The 24,343-nt window shown below is 39.5% G+C and overlaps 1 protein-coding gene across 2 annotated transcripts in view; it reads right to left on the bottom strand.

Moving 5' to 3' along the window:
- Positions 1-22,936, bottom strand: part of PBK (PDZ binding kinase) — a 41,317-nt gene extending 18,381 nt beyond the window's left edge. The window contains exons 1-3 of one of the 2 annotated variants that reach the window (XM_012522808.4): positions 22,769-22,913; positions 22,289-22,399; positions 3,566-3,643 (exon numbers count right to left, since the gene is read on the bottom strand). In XM_012522808.4, coding sequence (XP_012378262.1) covers positions 3,566-3,623 — 58 coding nt within the window. In that variant the 5' untranslated portion in view covers positions 3,624-3,643; positions 22,289-22,399; positions 22,769-22,913. Of the gene's footprint in view, positions 1-3,565; positions 3,644-22,288; positions 22,400-22,768 lie in introns of both variants that reach the window. The other variant, XM_004452155.5, reaches the window with a different exon arrangement.
- Between the last annotated feature and the right edge of the window lie 1,407 nt (positions 22,937-24,343).

Below are 24,343 nucleotides of genomic sequence, written 5' to 3'. Positions count from 1 at the left end.
GGGCAGGCTGCACTTTCTTTCAAGCTAGGCGGCTCTCCTTGTGCACGGGGCTCCCCTACGTGGGGGACACCCCTGCGTGGCACGGCACTCCTTGCACGCACCAGCACTGCACGTGGGCCAGCTCCACACAGGTCAAGGAAGCCCTGGGTTTGAACCGCGGACCTCCCATGTGGTAGACGGACACCCTAACCACTGGGCCAAGTCCACTTCCCTTTTCAGTTTTTGAAGTGACCATATATTATTTTTTTAAAAAACTTTAAACTGCCTTTTTCCAATTCTTCATGTCCCACTAACGTCACTTTGAGTCTTTTCTATTATTAAACTCCACCCATGATCATGTATTACCTTTGTCATTGTCTTTAGTTGCTCTTTTTTTATTTTGAGTGGGAACAACTCTATAATATAAACTTTCCCATCTCAACCACTCCCAAGCATACTATTCAGTGGGATAAATCACAATCACAATATTGTAGTACCCTCACCTCCTTCCATTACTGAACTTTCCCATCTCCCCAAACAAAAACCCTACACCCATTATGCATTAACTCTCATTCCTCATGCTCCTACTCCCTGGCAAATCTGTATTCTAATTTCTATCACTACGACCTTGCATATTCTCCAACACTGTAAGTCTGTAACAATCTTTTTTGCTTTGATACTAACTTAATTTCAATAGTATGCAAAAAGTACGTTCCTGTACAGCATTGTCTCCCCACCTTTATGTAGTTCCCCCACATTTATGTAGGTCTTATAATAATTATATCTTTATCTACTATGAATCCAAGACCACTGATTTATTATTTTATGCATTTGCTTTCAGATCCTGTAAAATGTAAAAAGTAGAATTATAAACCAAAAATATAATAGTGCTGGTATTTATATTAATCCATGTCATTACCAGAGATCTTTCTTCATGCAGCTTCCACCTACTGCCTACTGTTAACCTTTCAACCTGCAGAACTCTCTTGCATCTTGTAGGGCTCTTCTAGGGATGATGAGCTACCTCATGTTTATCTTAATCTCTCCCTCACTTTTGAAAGACAGTTTTACCAGAAACAGAATTCTTGGGTAGCAATCTTTCTCTTTCAGCACTTTAAATATGTCATTCCACTACTTTCTAGCCACCAATGGCTTCAAATGAGAAACTGGCACTAAATTTTATTGAGGTTATTTAAAACCTTCTATGCTATATTACTTATATTTTATTTTATTAAAGATTTATTTATTTATTTTTCTCCCCTCCACCCTGGTTGTCTGTTCTCTGTGTCTATTTGCTGCGTCTTCCTTGTCCACTTCTGTTGTTGTCAGTAGCAGGTGAATCTGTGTTTCTTTTTGTTGCGTCATCTTGTTGTGTCAGCTCTCTCTGTGTGCAGCACCATTCTTGGGCAGGCTGCACTTTCTTTCACGCTGGGCGGTTCTCCTTACAGGACGCACTCCTTGCGCTTGGGGCTCCCCTACCTGGGGACACCCCTGCATGGCACAGCACTCCTTGTGCGCATCAGCACTGCGCATGGGCCAGCTCCACACGGGTCAAAGAGGCCCAGGGTTTGAACTGCGGACCTCCCATGTGGTAGACGGATGCCCTAACCACTGGGCCAAGTCTGCGTCCCTATTTTATTTTTTAAACATCAATTTTATTGAATCATATTCATAAACCACTCCATATAAAGTACACAATCAATGACATTTGGTATAACCACAGAGTTGTACACTTATACCTTCAATGAATACTAGAGCTTTTATATTACTTAAAAAAAGAAAATAACAAAAATGAACAAAAAGCCCTATTATATAGTAGCTACCTCTTACTCTATCCTTCTCCTACCATACATAACTGCTAATCTATTTCCGTCTCTGTAATTTGTTTGTTTTGACATTTTGTATAGATGGAGTTAAACAATATGTAGTACTTTTTGGCTACTTCTTTCACTTAGCATACTGCCTTTTTCCTTTTTTTTTTTTTTTTTACCATTGATGGAAGATTATTAATGTATTACTATATACTACTGTCCATAGTTTGTTTTGGTTTATTTTTGCTCAAACATCACCTTCATATTAACATAATGTTAAAACACATTTGTTTCAGAGGAAACATTCTTATATATGCATTATTAACCATACTTATTTTTCACAAGAGGGTTCACTATGCTATATAATTCCATGTTTCATTTTTTAGCTTTCCTTCTAGCGATATACACAACCTTAGACTTCTCTTGCAACCACTATCATACCCATATATTAGTGCTACTAATTACAAACACTATGATGTGCATTCACAATTTCTATTCATTCCCAAACGTTTACAAACAATCTTTTTTTACCAATTCTGCACAGGATGACCTTCAGTTTTCCATTCTCTAACCTCCTCCTATTCTCTGGTGACTTATCTTCTAGCTACTAACTCCAAGAGTTTGTTCATTATATTCCTTTCATAATAGCAAAACCATACAGTATTTGTCCTCTTGGGTATGGCTTGCTTCACTCAACATAATGTGCTCCAGGTTCATCCATGCTGTCATATGTTTCATAACTTCAGTTCTTACAGCTGAAAGATATTTCATCTTGTGCATATACCACATTGTATTTATCCATTCATTGATTCATGGACACCTAAATCGATACACTTAATGGTGTCCCACAGGTTCCTCAGGCTCTGTAGACGTTTCTACATTTCTTTTCCTTTTTGCCTTTTTTGTATATGGTGTAAAGCTAAAGGCTGACTTTTTTTGGCATATGGATATGCAATTGTTTCACCTTTATTTTTTAAAAAGATTATCCTTTCCCCATTGAATTTTCCTGGGAAAATATCTTACCCATCATTTCAGTCTGCTACACTAGTGAAATCAATATACCAAAAATGGGTTGGCTTTTTAAAATGGAGATTTATTGGCTTAGAAACTTACATTTCCAAGGCTAAGAAAAATGTCCAGATCAAGGCATCACCAGGAGATGTTTTCTCCCTGAAGACTGGCTGCCAGTGATCTTGGCCTGCTCTGTCGCATGGCAGTGTCTGCTGATCTGTCCCTTCTCTTCTGGGTTTTCTTACCTCAGCTTTTTGGTTCCATGGCTTGCTTTCTGCAGCATTTGCTCTCCATCAGAATTTCATTCTCTTATAAAGGACTCCAGTAAGAGGATTAAGACCCTCCCTGGGCCACACCTTAATGAAGCCACCTAATCAAAAGGCATTAACAGAACTAACCTAAAAGGTCCCACCCACGATAAGCTTACTCATACAGGAATCGATTGAACATAACTATCTGGGGTCCATCCAGCTTCAAACTGTCATACACTCACAAGAGCAATGTGTGTATGTGAGAAGGAAAGGTAGAAAAGCAGTTCTACCAATGTTTAAGCTACGTTAATTCTTCACCAGAGAAAACCCCCAAATCTATTAGAACATTAATAAATTTAGCGTATCAATGACAAAACCCTTGCCAATAAAATAAGGACCATTTGTCAATACCAATAGTAGAAAAGGAACTTACATTAAAATTGTTAGTGAATGACAGATAATGAAAGGATTAAGACATTTCTAATAGCAGCAACCTTACATTTGCTATCTTACCAGATTTCTTTTTTTCAGATAATTTGCTTGGTGTCTTGAAATTATTTGTTCCTTCCATTGTAGTAACCACTAGAAGTCCTTTGATGAAAACAAATAGAAAGTTACACTGCATTATAAAGAACACAACTCTCATTCATAAAAAATATCCCCATAATATTATCACTAATTTAATCATATAAAGTCTGAGAGCCGAAAAGACCATAACAACTTTTTCTTTTTTTCTTTTTCTATTTATTTCTCTCCCCTTCCCCCCCCCTCCCCCCAGTTGTCTGCTCTGTGTGCATTCACCGTGTGTTCTTCTGTGTCTGCTTGTATTCTTGTCAGTGGTACCCAGAATCTGTGTCTCGTTTTGTTGCGTCAGTTCTGTGTGTGTGCAGCGCCATTCCTGGGCAGGCTGCGCTTTTTTCATGCTGGGTGGCTCTCCTTACAGGGCACACTCCTTGCATGTGGGGCTTCCCTACGTGGGGGACAACCGTGTGGCACGGCACTCCTCATCACACGGCCAGCTCATCACACGGGTCAGGAGGCCCTGGGTTTGAACCTTGGAACTTCCATGTGGTAGGTGGACACCCTATCTGTTGGGCCAACTCTGTTTCCCCATAACAACTTTTTAATCCTATTGTATTTCCAATGAGAAAACTAAAACCCAGAGAGGTAAAATTATGAACCCATTGTTATCCTACTAGTAGTTGAGGGTATTTTGTGTTGTGTTTTTTTAATTAGAAAGTAAGCAGATGGGAAATCAGAAAGACACGGGAATATCTTCTCTCACAGAAACATAGCTACAGAACAGGCAGAAACAGTCTAGAAAAAAATGTTCTAAGGTTTAGGACACTGGGAAGCCTGCACACCACCCAAAAGAGAGAAGGGAGAAGTAGATGCAGCTCAAGCAATCGGGCTTCTGCCAGCTAAATGGGGAAGGGGGGGCGGTCCTGGGTGACTCCTGGAGAAGACAAGCTGGCAAAACGGCCAGACGTGGTGAACTGACACAAGAAGATGATGTAACAAAGAGACACAAAGAGGAAAGACTATGAGACAAAACCAAGCAGGGAGCTGAGGTGGCTCAAGTGACTGAGTGCCTCTCTCCCACATGGGAGGTCCCAGGTTTGGTTCCTGGTTCCACTTAAAGAGAAGATGAGCAGACACAGAGCGCGGACAGCAACCTGAAACAACGAGGCAGGGAGGATAATAAATAAAATCTTAAAAAAAAAAAAAAAAAAAAAGAGAGAGAGAGAGAAAGACAGAGGGCACAGGGGAAAAAATTCTCCTTGAAATTATCTGACCCTCTCAATCACACTCTCTACTGACCAGGAATGGCTGTTGAGGATGCAGAAGGGAGTGGAATTATTTCCTACCGGAAAAAGGAAGGGGCTGACTGCAAAGGTTAGAGAACAGCATCTGAGGGAGTATGAGTTGTGAGGCTCTGAATAACCTCCAGGCCGCATCATCTGCCACAAAGAACCTGCCCATGTTGCAGCGAAAACTCTCTGACAAAGCTCTGAACTGAAAGAGCCACGAGGGCACCATCTGCTGGCTGACCAAGGAAGCACATGTGAGTAAATTAACAGAAAATAAAAAGCTTTTTTCTGATCTCTACAACCTCCCTCCTCAAGGCCTAGGTCCATGGTCCAGATTTGAGCAACTAACAGGGGCAATCCTAAAGACCTAGAATACATTGAACCAAGAATTGAGCGCAGAAAGAGAAAAGAATGGAAAAAATCGAGCAGTGGCTCAAGGAGTTGAATGATAACAAGAAATGCAACAACAAATGTGTCATGGGAGTTTCAGAAGAAGAGAAGGAAAAAAGGGATAGAAAGAGTAATTGAGGAATAGCTGAATATTTCCCAACTCGCATAAAAGAAATGAACTCACATATCCAAGTACAGCGTACCCCAATCAGAATAAACCTGAACAGACCTATTACGAGATACATGCTATTCAGAATGTCAAATGTCAAAGAAAAAGAAAATTCTGAGTGCAGCAAGGGAGAAGCAAACCATACAAGGGACACCCAGTTAGATTTGCTGTGGATATCTCACCAGAAACCACTGAGGTGAGAGGACAGTGATATGATACATTGTGAAGATGTCAATCCTACCTAAACTGATTCATAGATTCAATGCAATGTCAATCAAAATTCCAATAGCCTACTTTAAAGAAACAGAAAAGGCAATTAACAAACTTATTTGGAAGAGAAAGTGCACCCAAATAGCCAAAAGCATTTTGAAAAAGAAAAGCGATTTTCTTGCACTGAACTACCCTTGAATACAGACACACTGAAAAAACACACAGCGAATGGACACAGAGTAGACAGCAAGCAAGCCACAAGGAGGGGAATATAATAAATAAATAAATAAAACAAAAACAAAAACAAACAAGTAGGGAGCAGATGAGGCTCAAGCAGTTAAGCCCCTGTCTCCCACATAGGAGGTCCAGGATTCGGTTTCTGATGCCTTCTAAAGAAAAAACAAGCAGATGAGCAAAAAACAAGCAGACAATGAGTGCAAACAATGAGCAAAAAACAGATGAGGGAGTCATCCTGGGGGGTGGGGATGGAGATTAAAAATAAAACATTAAAAAATTTTCCTAAAAAAGAATATAGTGATGGATAGGAAAAATACTTTTGGTTTAATTTATGGACTATAGTTAACAGCAATATTGTAGTATTCTTGCATCAATGTGAAGGAAGGTACTTTATCAGTGGTAAAGGTCAATAATGGGGGTATATGGAGTTTCTTTTTTGGACTACAGAAAATGTTCAAGGATTTGATGGGTGATGACTACATGGCTCTGTGAAGGTGAGAACCATTGAGTGTGCTCTTTGGATACAGTGTACAGGGCATGGGACTGTGTAGCACAGTGGACCATGTGATGGAAGATGGACTGAAGTTGGCAATGCAGATATGAGAATGGACTGTGGCAAATGTATAACACTGATGCCTGGTGTTGAAGATAGGGTATGTGTGGAAGGAATGTGCCAGGCGTATGCTGTGGACCATGGCTGGTGCTAATAGTCTGATCATGTTTCTTCAGAGGCCATGGTAAATGTTCCACAGCAAGGTGAAGTGTTGGTGGAGGGGTAGTGTGGGGGAGTTCTGCTCATTGCACATGGTTGTTCTGTGGGCTCACAACTCTAATAAAAAATTTTATTTTCAAAGGAAAAAAAAAAAAAAAGAAGAGCCGTGTGGGAAGACTTTCACTACCAGACCTTGAAACGTACTACATAGCTACAGTGGTTAAAATAGCATAGTATTGACACAAAGATAGACACATTGATCAGTGGAATAGAATTGAGAGTCCAGAAACAAACTCTCACCTCTAGGGCCAAATGGTTTTTGACAAACCTACCAAGTCCATGATACTAGGACAAAACAGTCTCTTTGACAAATGGTGCTGGAAGAACTGGATATCCATAATCAAAAGAATAAAAGAGGACCACTATCTCACTCCCTAAAAATGAATCAACTCAAAATGGATCAAACATTAAATATAAAACCAGGACCGTAAAACTACCAGAAGAAAATGTAGGGAAACATCTTCAAGATCTTGTGGTAGGTGGTGGTTTCTTGGATCTTACACCCAAAGCATGAGTAACTAAAGAAAAATAAATGGGACTTCCTCAAAATTAAACACTTTTGTACCTTAAAGGACTGTATCAAAAGGGTGAAAAAGAAAAGGCAGCTGACTCAATGGGAGAAAATATTTGGAAAGCACATATCTGATAAGGGTTTAATATCATTGATAAAGAATGCTACAACTCAACTATAAAAAAGACAAATGACCCAATTAAAAAACAGTAAAAAGACTTGAATAGACATTTGTCCAAAGACATACAAATCGTGAAGGAAAAAAAAAAAGGAAAAATGTTCAATATCACTAGCAATTAGGGAAATGAAAATCAAAACTACAGTGTGATATTATTTCACACCCATTAGAAGGGACAGTATTAAAAAGCTGGAAAACTACAAGTGTTGGATAGGATGTGGAGAGATAGGAACGCTTATGTTGGTGGGAATATAGAATGGTACAGCTGCTGTAGAGGACTACTTGGCAGTTCCTAAAGAAGTTGAATATAGGGAAGTGGACTTGGCCCAGTGGTTAGGGCGTCCGTCTACCACATGGGAGGTCCACGGTTCAAACCCCGGGCCTCCTTGACCTGTGTGGAGCTGGCCCACGAGCAGTGCTAATGCACGCAAGGAGTGCTGTGCCACGCAGGGGTGTCCCCCGCGTAGGGGAGCCCCACGCTCAAGGAGTGCGCCCCTGTTAAGGAGAGCTGCCCAGTGCGAAGGAAAGTGCAGCCTGCCCAGGAATGGCACCACACACATGGAGAGCTGATGCAGCAAGAAGACGCAACAAAAAGAAACACAGATTCCTGTGCCGCTGACAACAACAGAAGCGGACAAAGAAGACACAAATAGAAACAGAGAACAGATAACCAGGGCGGAGGGAGGTTGGGGGTGTAGAGGAGAGAAATAAATAAAAACTAAAAAAATAAAGAATTTTTTTAAAAAAGTTGAATATAGATTTGCCATGTGACCCAGCAATACCACTACCAAGTGGTATATACCCAGAAGAACAGAGAGCAGTGACACGAACAGACATCTGTACACCAATGTTCATAGTGGCATTATTCCTAATTGCCAAAAGACAGAAACAACCCAGGTGACCATCAACCAATGAATGGATTAAAAAACAGTGGTGTACACACACGATGGAATACTATGCAGCTGTAAGAAGAAATTATGTCATGAAACATATGAGAGCATGGATGTACCTGGGAGACATTATGTTGAGTGAAACAAGCCAGAAACAAAAGGACAAATACTGTATGATTTCACTATTATGAACTAAATATACTGAGCAAACTCATGGAGTTAATAGCTAAAACACAGATCACCAGAGAACAGGAGATTAGAGAATGGAAAGCTGAAGATCAACCTGTGCAGAACAGGTAAATAGGTTGTGTTACTCTTTGGAAATTAAAAGAAAAGGTGAAATTCAAACAGTGTTTGTCACTAGCAGTGCTAAAAATGGGGTATGATGGGATATGACAGTAGTTTAAAGGGAAAATCTAAGGTCATGTATATTACTAAAAGGAAAGCTATAAAGTGTAACATGGAACTATAATGCATAGTAAAACCTCATATGAAATATGAATATGGATAATATTGCATATATAAGACTGTTTATATTTGAAACTATGTATGTTAATGTTACAAGATGTTAATATAAGCAGAAAAAAACCCCCACATTATGCTAAGTGAAAGAAACAAGACACAAAGTACCACATATTGTATCATTCCATTTATATAAAATGTAAATATAAATCAATTTATAAAGATGGAATTAGATTATTGGTTATGTAGGGCTGGGGAAGGATAGAGAGATTGAGAGGTGATTGCTAAGGGGTGTGGAGTTTTTCTTTTTGGAGTAATGAAACCGCTCTAAAATGTTTAGTGATGATGAATGCACAATACTCTGATTATACTAAAAGCCACTGATTGTAAAAAAAAAAAAAAAGTAAAAATAAGGGAATATATACACATGGTTTTAAAAAAATTACCTCATAAAAGAAAGTAAAAAGTATGTCTTCATGTCATACAAATATGGAGTGACTGCTAGTGGGTACAGGTTTATTTTTGCTGTGATAAAAATGTCCTAAAAATAGATAGTGCTATAATATAACCACTAAAATTGACACTTTCAAAGTATGAATTTTATGATATATGAGGATCTCAATAAAGTTGCTATAAAAAATTGTCCATGCAAATAAGATGTACATACTGCATATACAAACAAGTCAACTCAACATTCTCATTTCTTCTGTAACATATTTCTTAAAATCTTTTTATAAAAATTTTAAAGAAGTGATGCCATCAACTTGGCAGTGTAAGACATACCCTGAAAAATCGCTCTCCAAAGATTCAGCAAATATAAGTACAAATTTCACTTGCTTAGAACCCTGGAGTATGATAAAGACTGGCGAAGGACTCCACAAATACTGAATTGAAGGGAAAATTATTATGTAGGGAACTTCTGTCCTGTACCTGTAGATCCTCTTCCCCTCCTCCTTACTCGGTCCTGCACTCTTGTACCAAGCTTTGGAATTCTTTGTAGGCAGCAGCCCGGGTTCTTTCCACTGGGGACACAAACTATACAAAACTCACAGCAGTGAGTTAGAACCCCAGGCATATTCAGGCACCGGGACCCAAGTTCAGCGATCAGGGAGAACACAAGCTTCTGAGGAGTTCTGCATGCAAAAGGCCCATCCTGAGGGAGGGGGGGGGAATGGAGGAAAAATTGCAGCAGAACGGTGGTCACCAAGTGCACTTAATCCAGTTATTGTTGATGGGACTCCCTAAATCCAAAATGGACTTATTTCTGGAGGGGCCCATCTTTCTGGAATGACCCTGGGGCAGAATACCTAATGGAAAGAAAGCAGAGGCAGAAAAGCTTCACAGAGAAGAAAAAAAGGGTGGGGGAGACAAAGTGTTAAACTTAACTACTGTGAGACTGGACCGTCCACGAACTTCAAAGTATAAGATACATGGGGCACAGAGTGAGTTAGAGAACTTAAACAAATCACAGAAGCTGAGGAGAAAATTCTGCACAACACAGAGAGGTCAAGATTCCCAGAGAAGGAACAGAGGAAAGAAAACTTTCTCCTAGAGGTGAAAGAATTACATAAAAAGTACAATCTTAACAACTGTACTGCATACTGAGAGCAAGAATCACATGAGAGCTCTGTTTCTGGAGAAAGAGAAAGTGTCCTGGATCTCCTCAGGATTAATTTATTCAAAAAAGAAAAAATAGAAAAAAAATACTCAACATGCAAAATTTTTGTGAAGAAAATGAAGGAAAGCCACAGAACATGTCAAAGGCTGAGGAAGACCACCCTTTGAAAGATGCACCACCAGAGGCAGAAGGAAATCCTCACCGTCACAGAGAAGGTGTAAACTAGGAAGCAGAAGGCAACCTTACAGGAGCGCTAGTTCAACCTGACCAGGAGTTTAAAGAGGATACTCCCATTAGGCATTTGGACCCTGAAGAAATGATTAGAGGAGTAGATGAGTTAGAAAGGCTTAGGAAAGAGATAAGAAGAGTAAGAAACAAGTTTGTGATGATGCATTGGAAGCAAAGACATTCCCGCAACCGTCCTTATCCTGTATGCTTTAGGCCTTGAGTTATTTTTTGTCTCATATTAAATTCTGGCACCTGCTTTCTTTTGGTTAACACTTTCTGATATATCTTTGACCTACGTTTTACTATGAATCATCCGGCAATACTTTGTTTTAGGTAGTTTGTTTCTTACCAACATCTTGTTAGATTTTGTATTTTGACCCATTCTCCAAGTCTATTTTTCAATTGGGTAGTTTCCACACATATGCATGAAAAGATGTTTATTCCATATTGTAAAACAAAACATAACAGGTTAAAAAACAGTATATTAAGTATCAGCTCACATATGTAGGATAAAATTCCAAAATATCTGTTTGTATGTGTGTACGTACATACATACATCAATAACTTGCCTGTTAATTTCTGAATGGTGTGACATTTTGGTTCAGGGTTTTTTTTTCTTATGTGTATTTTTGTTGAACACATTACTTGTGTCACACGTACAAAGAATTAAGGATTTTTTTAATAAGTAAGTCAATTAAATAGTTTGCAACCAGCATATAAGGGTTAATGAGGGCACTTAAACTCTTGATGAAAGAACTATAAGCAAAGAAATGTAAACCTCACTTTACCTCTGGATCTCTTAGCCAGAGGAATAAAACTGGCAATTACAGATACAAAAAAAAAAAAAAAAAAAAAAAAGAATCACATGAGAGGGGAGTGGCTGTGGCTCAATCAGCTGGGCTTCTGTTTACCATATGAGAGGCCCTAGGTTTGAGTCCTGGGGCCTCCTTGTAAAGGCAGGCTTGCCTGCATGCCATGGAGAACTCCCTGGCCCGCCAGCGTCGTGGACTGCCGCTGGCCTGCAAGCACTGCTGAGAGCTGACTCAGCAAGGTGACGCAAGAAAAAAAGGGAGATAAGTAAGAACACAGAAGAGCACCCAGTGAATGGACACAGAGAGCAAAAAACAACAAGCAAGCTGCAATGGAGGGAGGGGGAGAGAATAAAAAAAAATACAAAGAGAAGAACGTACAGCAAATGGACATAGAGAGCAGACAGTAAGCAAAAACCGTGGCGGGGGGGCGGAATATAAAAAATAAAAATAAAAATAAAAATAAAAAGAATCACATGAGAAGAGCTGAGAAAATCTGATCAGTTAAACTAAAGCTACTTTTGACAATTTGTCCAAAAAAGTTAGACCAAGAGTCAGAGACAACACAAAGCCAATCAACAATAAAACCCTAGATAAGAGGGAGAAACAGACATTCAGAGTTAACCCAACAAGATAATCAGATGCCTAGCCATCAGCATATAAATATTACAAGTCTCAGTAAAAAACCAGAAGGTATGGCTCAATCAAGGGAAAAAATAAAAAATTCAGAGGAGACACAGAATTTAGAACAAGTAACCAAACAAGTTGAAAGAAATCTCCTAAATCAATTTAAGGAGCTGAAGGAAAACATGCATAAAGAGATAAAGGATATTATGAAGACAAAGTATGAATGTAAAGAAGAATTTGGAAGTATAAAAAGAAACAACAGAAATTATGGGGATGAAAGGCAAAACAATAGAGATTAAAATGACACTAGAGGAAGCAGACATGGCTCAAGCGGTTGAGCTCTTGCCTCCCAATGGGAGGTCCTGGGTTTGGTTTCTGATACCTCCTGAAAAGACAAAAACAAACAACAAGCAAAACAAGTGAAAAAAAAAAAAAAAAAACAACTCAGGGAAGCCGATGTGGTTCAGTAGTTGAGCACTGGCTTCCCACATTACGAGGTCCCGGATTCAGTCTCCAGTCCTGTTCCTCCCCCCCAAAAAAATTATACTAGAGGGATAAAACAGCAGATTTGATCAGGCAGAAGAACCAGCAAACTAGGAGACTGGGCAATTGAAATCATATAGTCAGAAGAACAAGTAAAGAATGGAAAAAAATTGAGAAGGATCTCAGGGATTTGAGTGACAGTACAAAGCCCACGAATGTACACATCATGGGTAATCGTATCCCTGAAGGAGAAGAAAAGGGAAAAGGGGCAGAAAGAATATTTAAGGAAATAATGGCTGAAAATTTCCCAACTCTTATGGAAGAGATAAATAAACATATCCCAGAAACACAATGTACTCAAATCAGAATAAACCCTAACAGACCTACTCTAAGACATATACTAATCGGAATGTCAAATACCAAAGACAGACAGATTTCTGAAAACAAGAGAAAAGGGGTTTGTCACATACAAGGAATCCTCAGTATGACTAAGTACTGATTTCTCATCAGAAGCCATGGAGGGGAGAAGACAGTGGTATGATATACTTAAGGTACTGAAAGAAAAACTGCCAGACAAAAATTCTTTACCCAGCAAATGAGGAAGTGTTTAAAATATACACAGATACTGAAAGAGTTCATCTACAAAAGATTGCCTGACAAAAATTACTAAAGGGAGTTCTTCAGGCTGAAAGGAAAAGACAAGAAAGAGTGACTCAGACTAGTGTGAAGAAATGAAGATTCAGAGGATATGCTACTGAAGCCAAACTGGTTTATTTTCAAATGTTTTAAAATAACACAGAAACAGATTAGTCAGATACATCACAAACAATCAATATGGAAAAGGAGGTGGAAATAAAGAAAAAGACACAAAAGATATGACATATAAAAAACAAAGGACAAAATGGCTGATATTCTGCCTTTATAGTAATAACACTGAATGATAATGGGATAAAACTCCTTAATCAAAAGACATGGATTTGGAGGATGGATGAAAAAACATTACCAACTATATGCTGTTTGCAAGAGACTCACCTTAGAACCAAAGACAAAACTAGGTTGAAAAGAAAAAGTTGGAAAAAGATATTCCATGAAAATAGAATCCCTAAAAAAGCTAGGTTTGCTATACTAATATGAGACAAAATAGACTCAAAAGTTGTTACAAGAGACAAAAGGTGTTAAGAGTCAAAAACTGTTTTGGAAGACAAAGAAGGACACTATATATTAATAAAAGGGCAATCTACCAAAAAAAAAAAAAAAAGGCAATCCATCAAGACATACTATGATCTAAATATGTATGCACAGGGAAACGGACTTGGCCCAGTGGTTAGGGCATCTGTCTACCACATGGGAGGTCCGTGGTTCAAACCCCGGGCCTCCTTGACCCGTGTGCAGCTGGCTCATGTGCAGTGCTGATGCGCGCAAGGAGTGCCGTGCTACACAGGGGTGTCCCCCGCGTAGGGGAGCCCCACCCGCAAGGAGCACACCCCGTAAGGAGAGCTGCCCAGCGCGAAAGAAAAGTGCAGCCTGCCCAGGAATGGCGCCGCCCACATTTCCCGTGCCGCTGATGACAACAGAAGCGGACAAAGAAACAAGACGCAGTAAATAGACACAGAGAACAGACAACCGGGGAAGAGGGGGGAATTAAATAAATAAATAAATCCTTTTAAAAAATAAATAAATAAATATGTATGCGCCTAACCAAAGTCCTGCAAAATACATGAGACAAACATTGGCAAAACTGAAGAGAGAAACAGACACCCCTAAAATACAGTTGGAGACTTCAATTACACCACTCTCATCAATAGATTGAACATCTAGACGGAGTTAAATAAACAGAACTTGAATATGATAAATGAACTAGACCTAACAGACATACAGAACACTGCACCCAAAAAGCAGGATATATATTCTTCTCTAGGACAGACCACTTGTTGGGTCATAAAACACATCTCAAATTTAAAAAGATTGAAACGATACAAAGCATCTTCTCTGACCATAATGTAATGAAGCTGGAAATCAATAAAAGGTAGAGAACATAAAAAATCCACAACATATGGAAGTTAAATAACACACACTTAAACAATCAGTGGATCAAAGGAGAAATTGCAAGGAAATCAGTAAACATCTTGAAAAGAATGAAATTGAAAACACAACATATCAAAACTTATGGGATGCAGTGAAGGCAGTGCTGAGAGGGAAATTTAATTTAATGCTTACATTAAAAAAAGAGAGAGAGGATCGATTTATTCTTTATTAATATGTATCAATAAAACTGATTAAAAAATAAGAGCTAAAATCAAAGACCTAACTGCACACCTGGAGGAACTAGAAAAAGAACAGCAAACAAAAACCAAAGCAAGCAAAAGGAAAGAAGTAACAAAGATTAGAGTAGAAATAAAAGAAATTGAGAATTTAAAAAATCAAGAGATAATTAACAAAACCAATAGTTGGTTCTTCAAGACAAACCCTTAATTAGACTGCCAAAAAAAGAGAGAAGATGCAAATAAATAAAATCAGAAATGAGAGGAGGGATAATACTACTGACCCCAAAGAAATAAAAAGGGTCATAAGAGGATACTATGAACTACTGTTTGCTAATAAATTCCACAACTTATGTGAAACTGACAAATTTCGAGAAACACACAAACCACTTATACTGAGTCTAGAAGACATAGAAGACACCAGCAGACAAATTACAAGCAAAGAGATAGAATCAGTCATCTAAAACCTCCCAAAAAATAAAGATCTAGGTCCAGATAGCTAGACAGGTGAATTCTACCAATCATTCCAAGAATTACTACCAATCTTGCTCAAAATCTTTCAGGAAATTGAAGAGCAGGTAACAGTATCTAACTCACTCTATGAGGCCAACATCACTCTAATACAAAAGCCAGATAAAGATATTATAAGAAAAGAGAATTAGGACCAATTTCTCTAATGACTATAGATACAAAAATCCTCTACAAAATACTTTCAAATAGAATCCAATAGCATATTAAAAGAATTATACACCATAATCCAGTGGATTTTATCCAATGTATGCAAGGGTAGTTCAACACAAAATCAATTAATTTAATACAACACATGAACAAACCAAATGGGGAAAACCACACTCATGTTGACTGACACAAGAAAAGGCATTTGACAAAATCCAGAATCATTTATTTTCTTTTTCTTATTTTTTGAGGTACTGGGGATTGAACCCTGGACCTCATATGTGGGAAGCTGGCACTCAACCACTGAGCCACACTGGCTCTCCTCAGTTGGTTGTTTCCTTTGTTTGCTTGTTGCTTTTCATTTGTTTGTTTGTTTTTAGGCAGCTGTAGTAGTTTGATATTGTCTATGAATTCCAAAAATAGATATTGGATTATGTTTGTCAACTGGTCTGAGGTTTCACTATTATTTGATTAAATTATGATTAGGGCTTTGATTGGGCCATGTCTGTAGGGCACTGAGTTCCTGCCCCTTGGAGGGTGGGGACTCACAGTCAAAAGACATGGCAAAGGACAAAGTTTGGAGTTTTTGAGCTGGAGCCCTGGAAATAAGCACACGGAGGAGCAGGGAGAGAATCAAGCCCTGGGAAGAGAGACAGAGCTGGTTGCCCAATAGTCTACAGCTGGCCTTGTGCAGAGAGCAGGGCAACTAAGCCCTGGGAAGAAAGGAACCCAGGAAGCCTGAAGTCTTGGCAGACATTGGCAGCCATCTTGCCACAACATGTGGCAACAGACTGGTGAGGGAAGTAAGTTATGCTTTATGGCCTGATGTATTCGTTAGCCAAAGGGGTGTTAATACAAAATACCAGAAATCTGTTGGCTTTTATAAAAGGTATTTATTTGGGGTAGAAGTTTACATTTATCAGGCCATAAAGCATAACTTACTTCCCTCACCAGTCTACTGCCACATCTTGGAGCAAGATGGCTGCCAACATCTGCATGGGTTCAGGCTTCCTGGGGCTTGCCTCTGCCCAGGCTCAGCCGCTCTGTTATCTCCACAAGGCCAGATGTAGACATTTAGGCAAATGGCTTGTTTTTCTTTCCTCAAGATCAATTTCCTCTATGTACTAACTTCCCAGGGCTCCAGCTCAAGACTCCAACTTCCCTTCTCTGTGGTGCAGTTTTTCTGTGAGTACCCACTCACCAAGAGGTGGGGAACTCAATATCCTACTGACATGGTCCAACAAAGCCTTAATCATTATTTAATCAAGTAAAAGTAAAACCTCTGAATCCAATACACTCTAATACACCCAGAGGAAAAGACCAATTTACAAACATAATCCAATATTTCTTTTTGGAATTCATTAATAATATCAAACTGCTATCCCTGGTAACTATAAGCTTCTACCCCAAATAAATATTCTTTATAAAAGATAACAGATCACTGGTATTTTGCATCAGCACCCCTTAACTAACTAATACAAAGGCACTGGGGTCAAAGCCAGGACCTCCCATGTGGGAAGCAGGCACTCAACTGCTTGAGCCACATCGGCTCACTAGGATCCTATTTTCCTTTTTAAAGATTTATTTTATTTATTTATATATTCCCCTCTCCTCTTATTTGTGCTCGCTTTCTGCTCTATGTGTCCATTTGCTGTGTGCTCTCTGTGTCTGCTCATCTTCTCTTTAGGAGGCACCGGGAACCAAACCTGGGACTTCCCACGTGGGAGAGAGCACTCAATTGCTTGGGCCAACTCAGCTTCCAGCTCTGTTGTGTCTCTCACTGTCTTTCCTCTTTGTGTCTCCTTGTTACATCAGCTTGCCTGCCTGTCGTGCCAGCTTGCTGTCTTGCTTGTCTTCTCCAGGAGGCACCAGGAACTGAACCCATATGGTAGGCAAGAGCTTAATCGCTTGAGCCACATATGCGTCCCAGCATCCTTTTGTAAAAAAGTTTTTATTTATTTGTAAAAGATACTTAAATTACATAAAATGTTACATAAAAAAATTTAAGGGATTCCCATATGCCCCACTCCCCACACCTCCCACTTTTCCCCAATTAATAGCTTCTTTCATTAGTGCGGAACACTCGTTGGCAATTGATGAACGCATTCTGGAGCATTGTCACTGAACATGGATTATAGTTTACAATGTAGTTTATGCTCTCTCCCACGCAATTCTGTAGGTCATGGCAGATTATATAATGGCCTATGCCTGTCATTGCAATTTCATTCAGGACAATTCCAGTCCTGAAAATGCCCCCATATTACCACTCTTTTTCCCTCTCCCTGACTTCAGCATCTCCACGGGCCACTGTTTCCACATCAATGATACAATATCTTCCATTGCTAGAATCACAATAAGACTATAGTAGAATAGCAGTGAGTCCACTCTAGACCATATTTTATACCCCATTTCTGAGGATTCTGGAATAGTGATGCCCACTCCATCTTTAATCTTTTTTAAAAAGATTTATTTCTCTCCCCTTGCCCCCCATCTGCTACCCACCCCAGTTGTCTGTTCTGTGTCTATTTGCTGCGTCTTTTTCTTTGTCTGCTTCTGTTGTTGTCAGCGGCATGGGAATCTGTGTTTCTATTTGTTGCGTCATCTTGTTGTGTCAGCTCTCCGGGTGGGCAGCGCCATTCTTAGGCTGGCTACATTTTCTTTCGCGCTGGGCGGCTCTCCTTATGGGGCGCACTCCTTGCGCGCCGGGCTTCCCTATGCGGGGGACACCCCTGCATGGCACAGCACTCCTTGTGTGCATCAGCACTGTGCGTGAGCCAGCTGCACATGGGTCAAGGAGGCTGGGGGTTTGAACCACGGACCTCCCATGTGGTAGATGGATGCCCTAACCACTGGACCAAGTCCGCTTCCCAACTCCTCCATCTTTAATTGAGAGGGGGCTTCAATCCCATAAGGCTGATGGATGGGACTCTCCTGCTTGCAGTTATAGACTCTCTCGGTTCCTCGGTGTGGTGGTTGTCCACTCTCACCTCCTTGTTAGTTGTCCTGGGTGAGTCCAATGAACTGGAGTGTAGGTGTTGCAACTCCACTGAGGCTCAGGGTCCAGCTGGCACATGGACAGCCCAGAGATTCAAGTCTCTTGACTTGAATCTACCAACTCCAGCACCAGCTATAGGTTCAGATAAAAGAGACAGAAGAGGGATGTGTAGAGAAGTCACATCTGAGTCCAACTCTGTCACACACGGGAGTACAAACTTCAAAGTAGGGCCCCCTGGCAAGGCACCAAACTCTGGAGCTATCCGCCATGACCATAGGACCTGGGTGTCTCCGGAGACCTCCGGAGCCCCACTATTTGGGGTAGTATCTACTTTGGCTGACTATGAGATCCTGCTGTGATGTGCATAAATGTTACTTCTCTGATGACCTCCCAACTCACTTTGAAGTCTTTTAGCCATATAAACTCATTTGTCTTTACCTTTCCCCCCTTTTATTCAAGGTCTTTTTCCAGTTGCATCACCAGCTAGTGCTTAGTAGTAATCTCTCAGTGCCAGGGAGGCGCATCCCCAGGAGTCATGTCCCATGCTGGAGGGAAGGTCATGCATCTGTATGCTGAGTTTGGCTTAAAGAGAGACCACATTTGAGCAACATGGAGGTTCTCAGGAGGTAACTCTTAGGCACCCTACAACACCAGGCTAAGTTGCAATTTCAAGAGCTAAAGGCTTATAAGCACAGTTGCCAATATCAATAGCCCATCAATGGACCATCCTTTTCACTAGTTACTGCCCTTGTTTGGGGGGTTGCTGCTATTCCATTAGAGAATGTGGCAGAGCTCCCCAGGATGGGAATTCAATATTCTTTCAGTTGTTGTGTGAATCTCTACTCATTGTGGCAATGCCCCATGAGCATTTGAACACATTTATATGCCTTATATGTATGCCCAGATGAACTTCTTCTCATGTATCCCCCATCACTGACACCCCACACCAATGATCCTTCCCTACCACAGTTGTAACCCTTCTGTGATCTAAAACTTCTTCAAAAATGAAACCAAGAAAATTGTCAAATTCAATTAATAGGAAATGAAATAATGATAGGTTTAAGTATAAGAAATAAAATATATAATTTAGAAAAACTAAAAACAAAGGAAAAAAATTGAGGTATTAAAAAAAAGAAAAATATTGAAAGAAAATATTTTTTGATGTTTTGCCTTTCATCAGTGTAATATCTGTTGTCCTGTATGTACAGTGGCATTTTCTTCCTTATCTTCCCCAGTTTTTTTCATTTTGTCTTCAAAGAAGTTTTAGGTCACAGTAAAGTCACATACAGAATATACGGGACCCAGTATCCTTTCTTGATTAAAAAACTTTCAGAAATAGGAATAAAAGGAAACTTCCTCAACATGATATAGGACATACATGAAAAACCTACAGCTAACATGGTACTCAAGGGTGAAAGACTGGAAGCTTTCCCTCTAAGATGAGGAATAAGACAAGGATGCCCACTGTCACCAATGTTATTCAACTTGTGCTAAAAGTTCAAGCTAGAGCAGTTAAGCAAGAAAAATAAATAAAAGGCATCCAAATTGAAAAGGAACAAGCAAAATTTTCACTATTTGCAGATGACATTACCCTATATACAGGAAGTCCCAAAAAATCTACAACAAAGCTGCTAGAGCTAATAAACAAGTTCAGCAAAGTGGTGGGATACAAGATTAACATGCAAAAATCAGTAGTTTCTATACACTAGTAACGAGCAACCTGAAGAGGAAATCAGGAATAAAATTCCATTTACAATATTAACTATAAGAATGAAATATCTAGGAATAAATTTAACCAAGGATGTGAAGGACTTATACACAGAAAACTACCAAGCATTGCTAAAAGAAATGAAAGAAACCTAAATAATTGGAAGAACATTATGTGTTCAAGGACTGGATAGCTAAATACTGTTAAGATGTCATTTCTACCCAAAATGATTTACAGAATCAGTGCAACCCTAATCAAAATTCCAAAGCCTTCTTTGCAGAAATGGAAAAGCCAATTATCAAATTTATTTGGAAGATAAAAAGCCCCAAACAGCCAAAAAAAAATCTTGAAAAAGAACGAAGTTGGAGGCTTCACACTTTTTAACTTTAAAACAAATTACAAAGCTACAGTGGCCAAAACAGTATGGTACTGGCACAAGGATAGCTATATTGACCAATGGAATCAAACTGAGAGTTCAGAAACTGACCCTCACATCCATGGCCAGTCCACACAATTGGGCTAGAATAATCTCTTGAACAAATGGTGCTGGGGGAATTGGATATCCATTTGCAAAAAAAAGGAACCCTACCACATACCTTATACAAAAAAATCAATTCAAAATGGATTAAAGACCAAATAAGGACCCAGAACTATCAAACTCCTAGGAAAAAAATATGGAAACATCTTTAGGACATTGTGTTAGGTAATAATTTCGTAGACTTTACACCCACAGCACAAGCAACAAAAGAAAAAATAGACAAATGGGACTTCATCATTAAAGTAAAACAATACCTACACAATGGGAGAAAATATTTGGAAATTACATATCCAATAAAGGTTTAATATCCAGAATATACAGACAAATCCTTCAACCTAAAAACAAAAAGACAACCCAATTTAAAAATGGGCAAAAGACTTGAATAGATCTCTCTCCAAAGATATACAAATGGCCAGAAAGCACATGAAAAGATACTCAACATCATCAGCCATCAGGGAAATGCAAATCAAAACCATGAGATACCACATCACATACATTAGAATGGCTACTATTAATAAAAAGGAAAATTATAATTGTTGGAGAGCACGTAGAGAAACTGGAACACTCATTCATTGATGGTGGCAATGTACAATGGTGCAGCTACTATGAAAGACAGTTTGGTGGTTCTTCAAAAAGTACAGAATTACCATATGACTCAGCAATCCCTCTACTAGATATACACAAAAGAATTGAAAGCAGGGGCTCAAACAGATATTTTCAAAGCTGCATTATTTATAATCGCCAAAGATGGAAGCAATCCAAGTGTCCATCAACCAAGGAATGGATAAACAAAATGTAGAAGGAACATTAAGTATTTCTTTTTAAAAATGCCTTCCAATTAAAAACATCATGTTTTAAACAGAAGTCTTTTAACATTTCATTACATTCTAGGGCACTGTGGGACTCAATCTCACCTTCTACTCCAAGCTATTTTCACTTAAATAAATCATATACTATCCATTTCTTGTTATTTGAAGGCAACTTTTTTGTGGTCGAATACTCAATTGGGTTTAAGTGGACTGGCAGATGACTTTTGGCCACTAGCCCAAACTGTCTTGGATTCTGAATACACTATATATACATTAATGGTTAAATAATAGGTAATAACATATAAATTTGAATAATTTAGATTAAGATTTCTTAAAAAGTAACAGTATCACAACTGTGAACAGAATTTCATACTCTGCGAAATATGTATATATTTCTGGATATATACATATATATTTTAATCATGTAGTACTGTTTAATAAACAGGTCTTCTGGATCAGATGTCAATAACTTTTGGGGCCCCAGGCCAACCTGGGACTAAGTAAATAAGACTATTGGATATCACTTAGGTGTACATGGGTAGCAGACAAAGAAAAGAGAAAAAGTGGACTAGACTGTTCCTAACTTCCTTTACACCTTATACCGCGACAGTCTATTAGGATTCCTGGGGGTAAAGCCACAGATTGTTTAACTCCCGAGTAAGGAGCTTAAAATCCTTTCACAAAATGCTTAGCCATCTCACCCTAAAATGCAGAAGCAGCTTTGTTGAGGGAATCAAAGGAGGAGACTGCAATAGGTATAAATATGCGCCCTAGGCCGCTTTCTTGCCCCACCCCCTTACTTTCTACTAGAAATTCTTCACCAGCTTTGATCTAAGTGCTGGAATTGAAACTCACTTGGAGAAAATGCAGTTTCCACCAGACACAAGGTCGAGTGTTGGGATCTGGATACACAACAAAGGTGTTCCTAAAGTCTGCAGGGCATTTCCAGGGTCTCATTGTATCCATCTGTAAAACAATGGCAGCCTGCTAGACCAAATCTGTCTAAACACTATATTCTCCTATCTAGCTTCCATTAAATGTACAGATTCTCGGGCTTCGCTTCGAGAAAAAAGAAATTTCTTTCTTGAAACCCCTACCCTATCCCGTGATTCAGATGGGCACTCAGTTTGAATCTCAATGAACTAAGATTACTGAGGCAATTTCCAATTTAACATCATATCCCAACATCTTAAACTTTCCTTTTGGGTCCCGAGCTAGGACCAAAGCAAACGTAGAGCACTTCAGCTCGCCGGCGCTCTGCCCCTTTCACCCCCGCGCGCCGCGCCGGGGATACCGGCTTCTCGGAGCTCAAAGCAACTAAAATCCTCCCCTTACCAGAGCCGAGAGTCACAGCGGACAAGACGGTCTTGAAAACACGACGCCGAGTGACCTCCAAAAAGACCCCACGCAGCTAACTCAGCGCCCCGGAGCCAGCTCAACACACAGCAACAACCGTTGGGCTTTCACGTACTTCGCATTCAAAAGCGCGCCTCACCCCGTCACGGCTCAAAACTACGAGGTGGCGCAAAGGACAGAATTCGTCGGATTCTCAGGGCCAATTCCTTTCGATCTTTTCGGGCTTCCTGCTGATTCCTACTCACTACTAAATAGGGACGCTTTGGAAGCAAATAAAGGGAAGAAAGCTCAGGAAAAGATTAAGTGGTTTTTTATAACTACCTTCAGCCATTTAGAGGAACAAATCCTGGTTAAAAAAATAAAGGAATATCTATGCCTGTATTTAAGGCTGAAGCTCTTCCCCAGTTACAGACACCTAGGTCTGTGGTAAGAATGTGTCATCATTAGATAAATGTTTTATTAGAGATTTATTTTACTTTGAAACACTTGGCTCCAAATGCCTAGAGCAGCAATCCTTTTTGGTTGAGAAGAAAAATAATTTAGAAATATTGCTAACTCTTGTAAATACCATATTCAGTACGGCATTCACTTATTTATTCAATAAATATTTATAAAGCACCTACAGTGTGTCAGGCACGCAATGAAAGCCCGCTAAGTATGATACACTATAGTAGTCAGGACAAGACGCACAAAGATGATTCACAAACCCTTTCCCCTTCCCGGCCGCAGGAGGCGCTTCAATAGTTTGGGGAAAAGCAAGCGCTCAATCTAAACCTTGAAAGACAGGTTTTTGTTTGTTTATTTGTTTACTAACAATTTTTGTCACAAAGTGACATGGCTCATTTATTTTTTCACTTGTGTGTGCACGTACGTACATACACACACTGAACTGTTCTGCTTAAATGGATTTCATTGACATTACTGCTTATTTTACTTCTAAGCTTCATAAAGTTTCTCAGCCTGTAACCGAAGCTTAAAAAGTAATGATTATGACTAATAAATCATAATATAGATGGCTGTATTTTATAAAATAGCAAAAGGTTCATACCTGAAATTACTGAAGCTGGCTAGAGTGGTCCCACCCCTGTTTTAAGTTTATTCTAGACATCCTCAGCCTTGTGGATGCTTACTATTGTGACAATTCTAGATTGAACTCACCCTTATTTATACTTACATTTGGGGATGGTAACCCTTCACCCACCTCTGTTCAATATCCTTATGAAAGACCTTGTAACTGACCTTTGTTCTGTATACCCCTATCCCAAGCCCCTCTGACTGACCCTGGTTTACTATCCCACCCATCTGTTCTTTTCAGCCCCTTAATGTTTAATAAGGAAGGAACTTATTAAACATTATTCATTAGCACCCCCGATATTGATATTATAAAATATTAGAATTTCTGCAGATCAGGGAGGCAGTTTTGGGCCATGAGGCCACTGTCCTCCTTTGCTTGTGAAACTGAAGCTGGATAGTAAGATAGCGAATCAACGGATGGATCTGGAACCTGGCAAGAAGTCCACGTGGACATCAAAACCACAATGGCTGCTGGAAGAC

This window comes from Dasypus novemcinctus, chromosome 25, assembly GCF_030445035.2.
Source record: "Dasypus novemcinctus isolate mDasNov1 chromosome 25, mDasNov1.1.hap2, whole genome shotgun sequence".
NCBI classification, from domain to species: Eukaryota; Metazoa; Chordata; class Mammalia; order Cingulata; family Dasypodidae; genus Dasypus; species Dasypus novemcinctus.
Note: the sequence above shows the minus strand (reverse complement) of the source record. Positions and strands in the feature narration are given on the sequence as shown.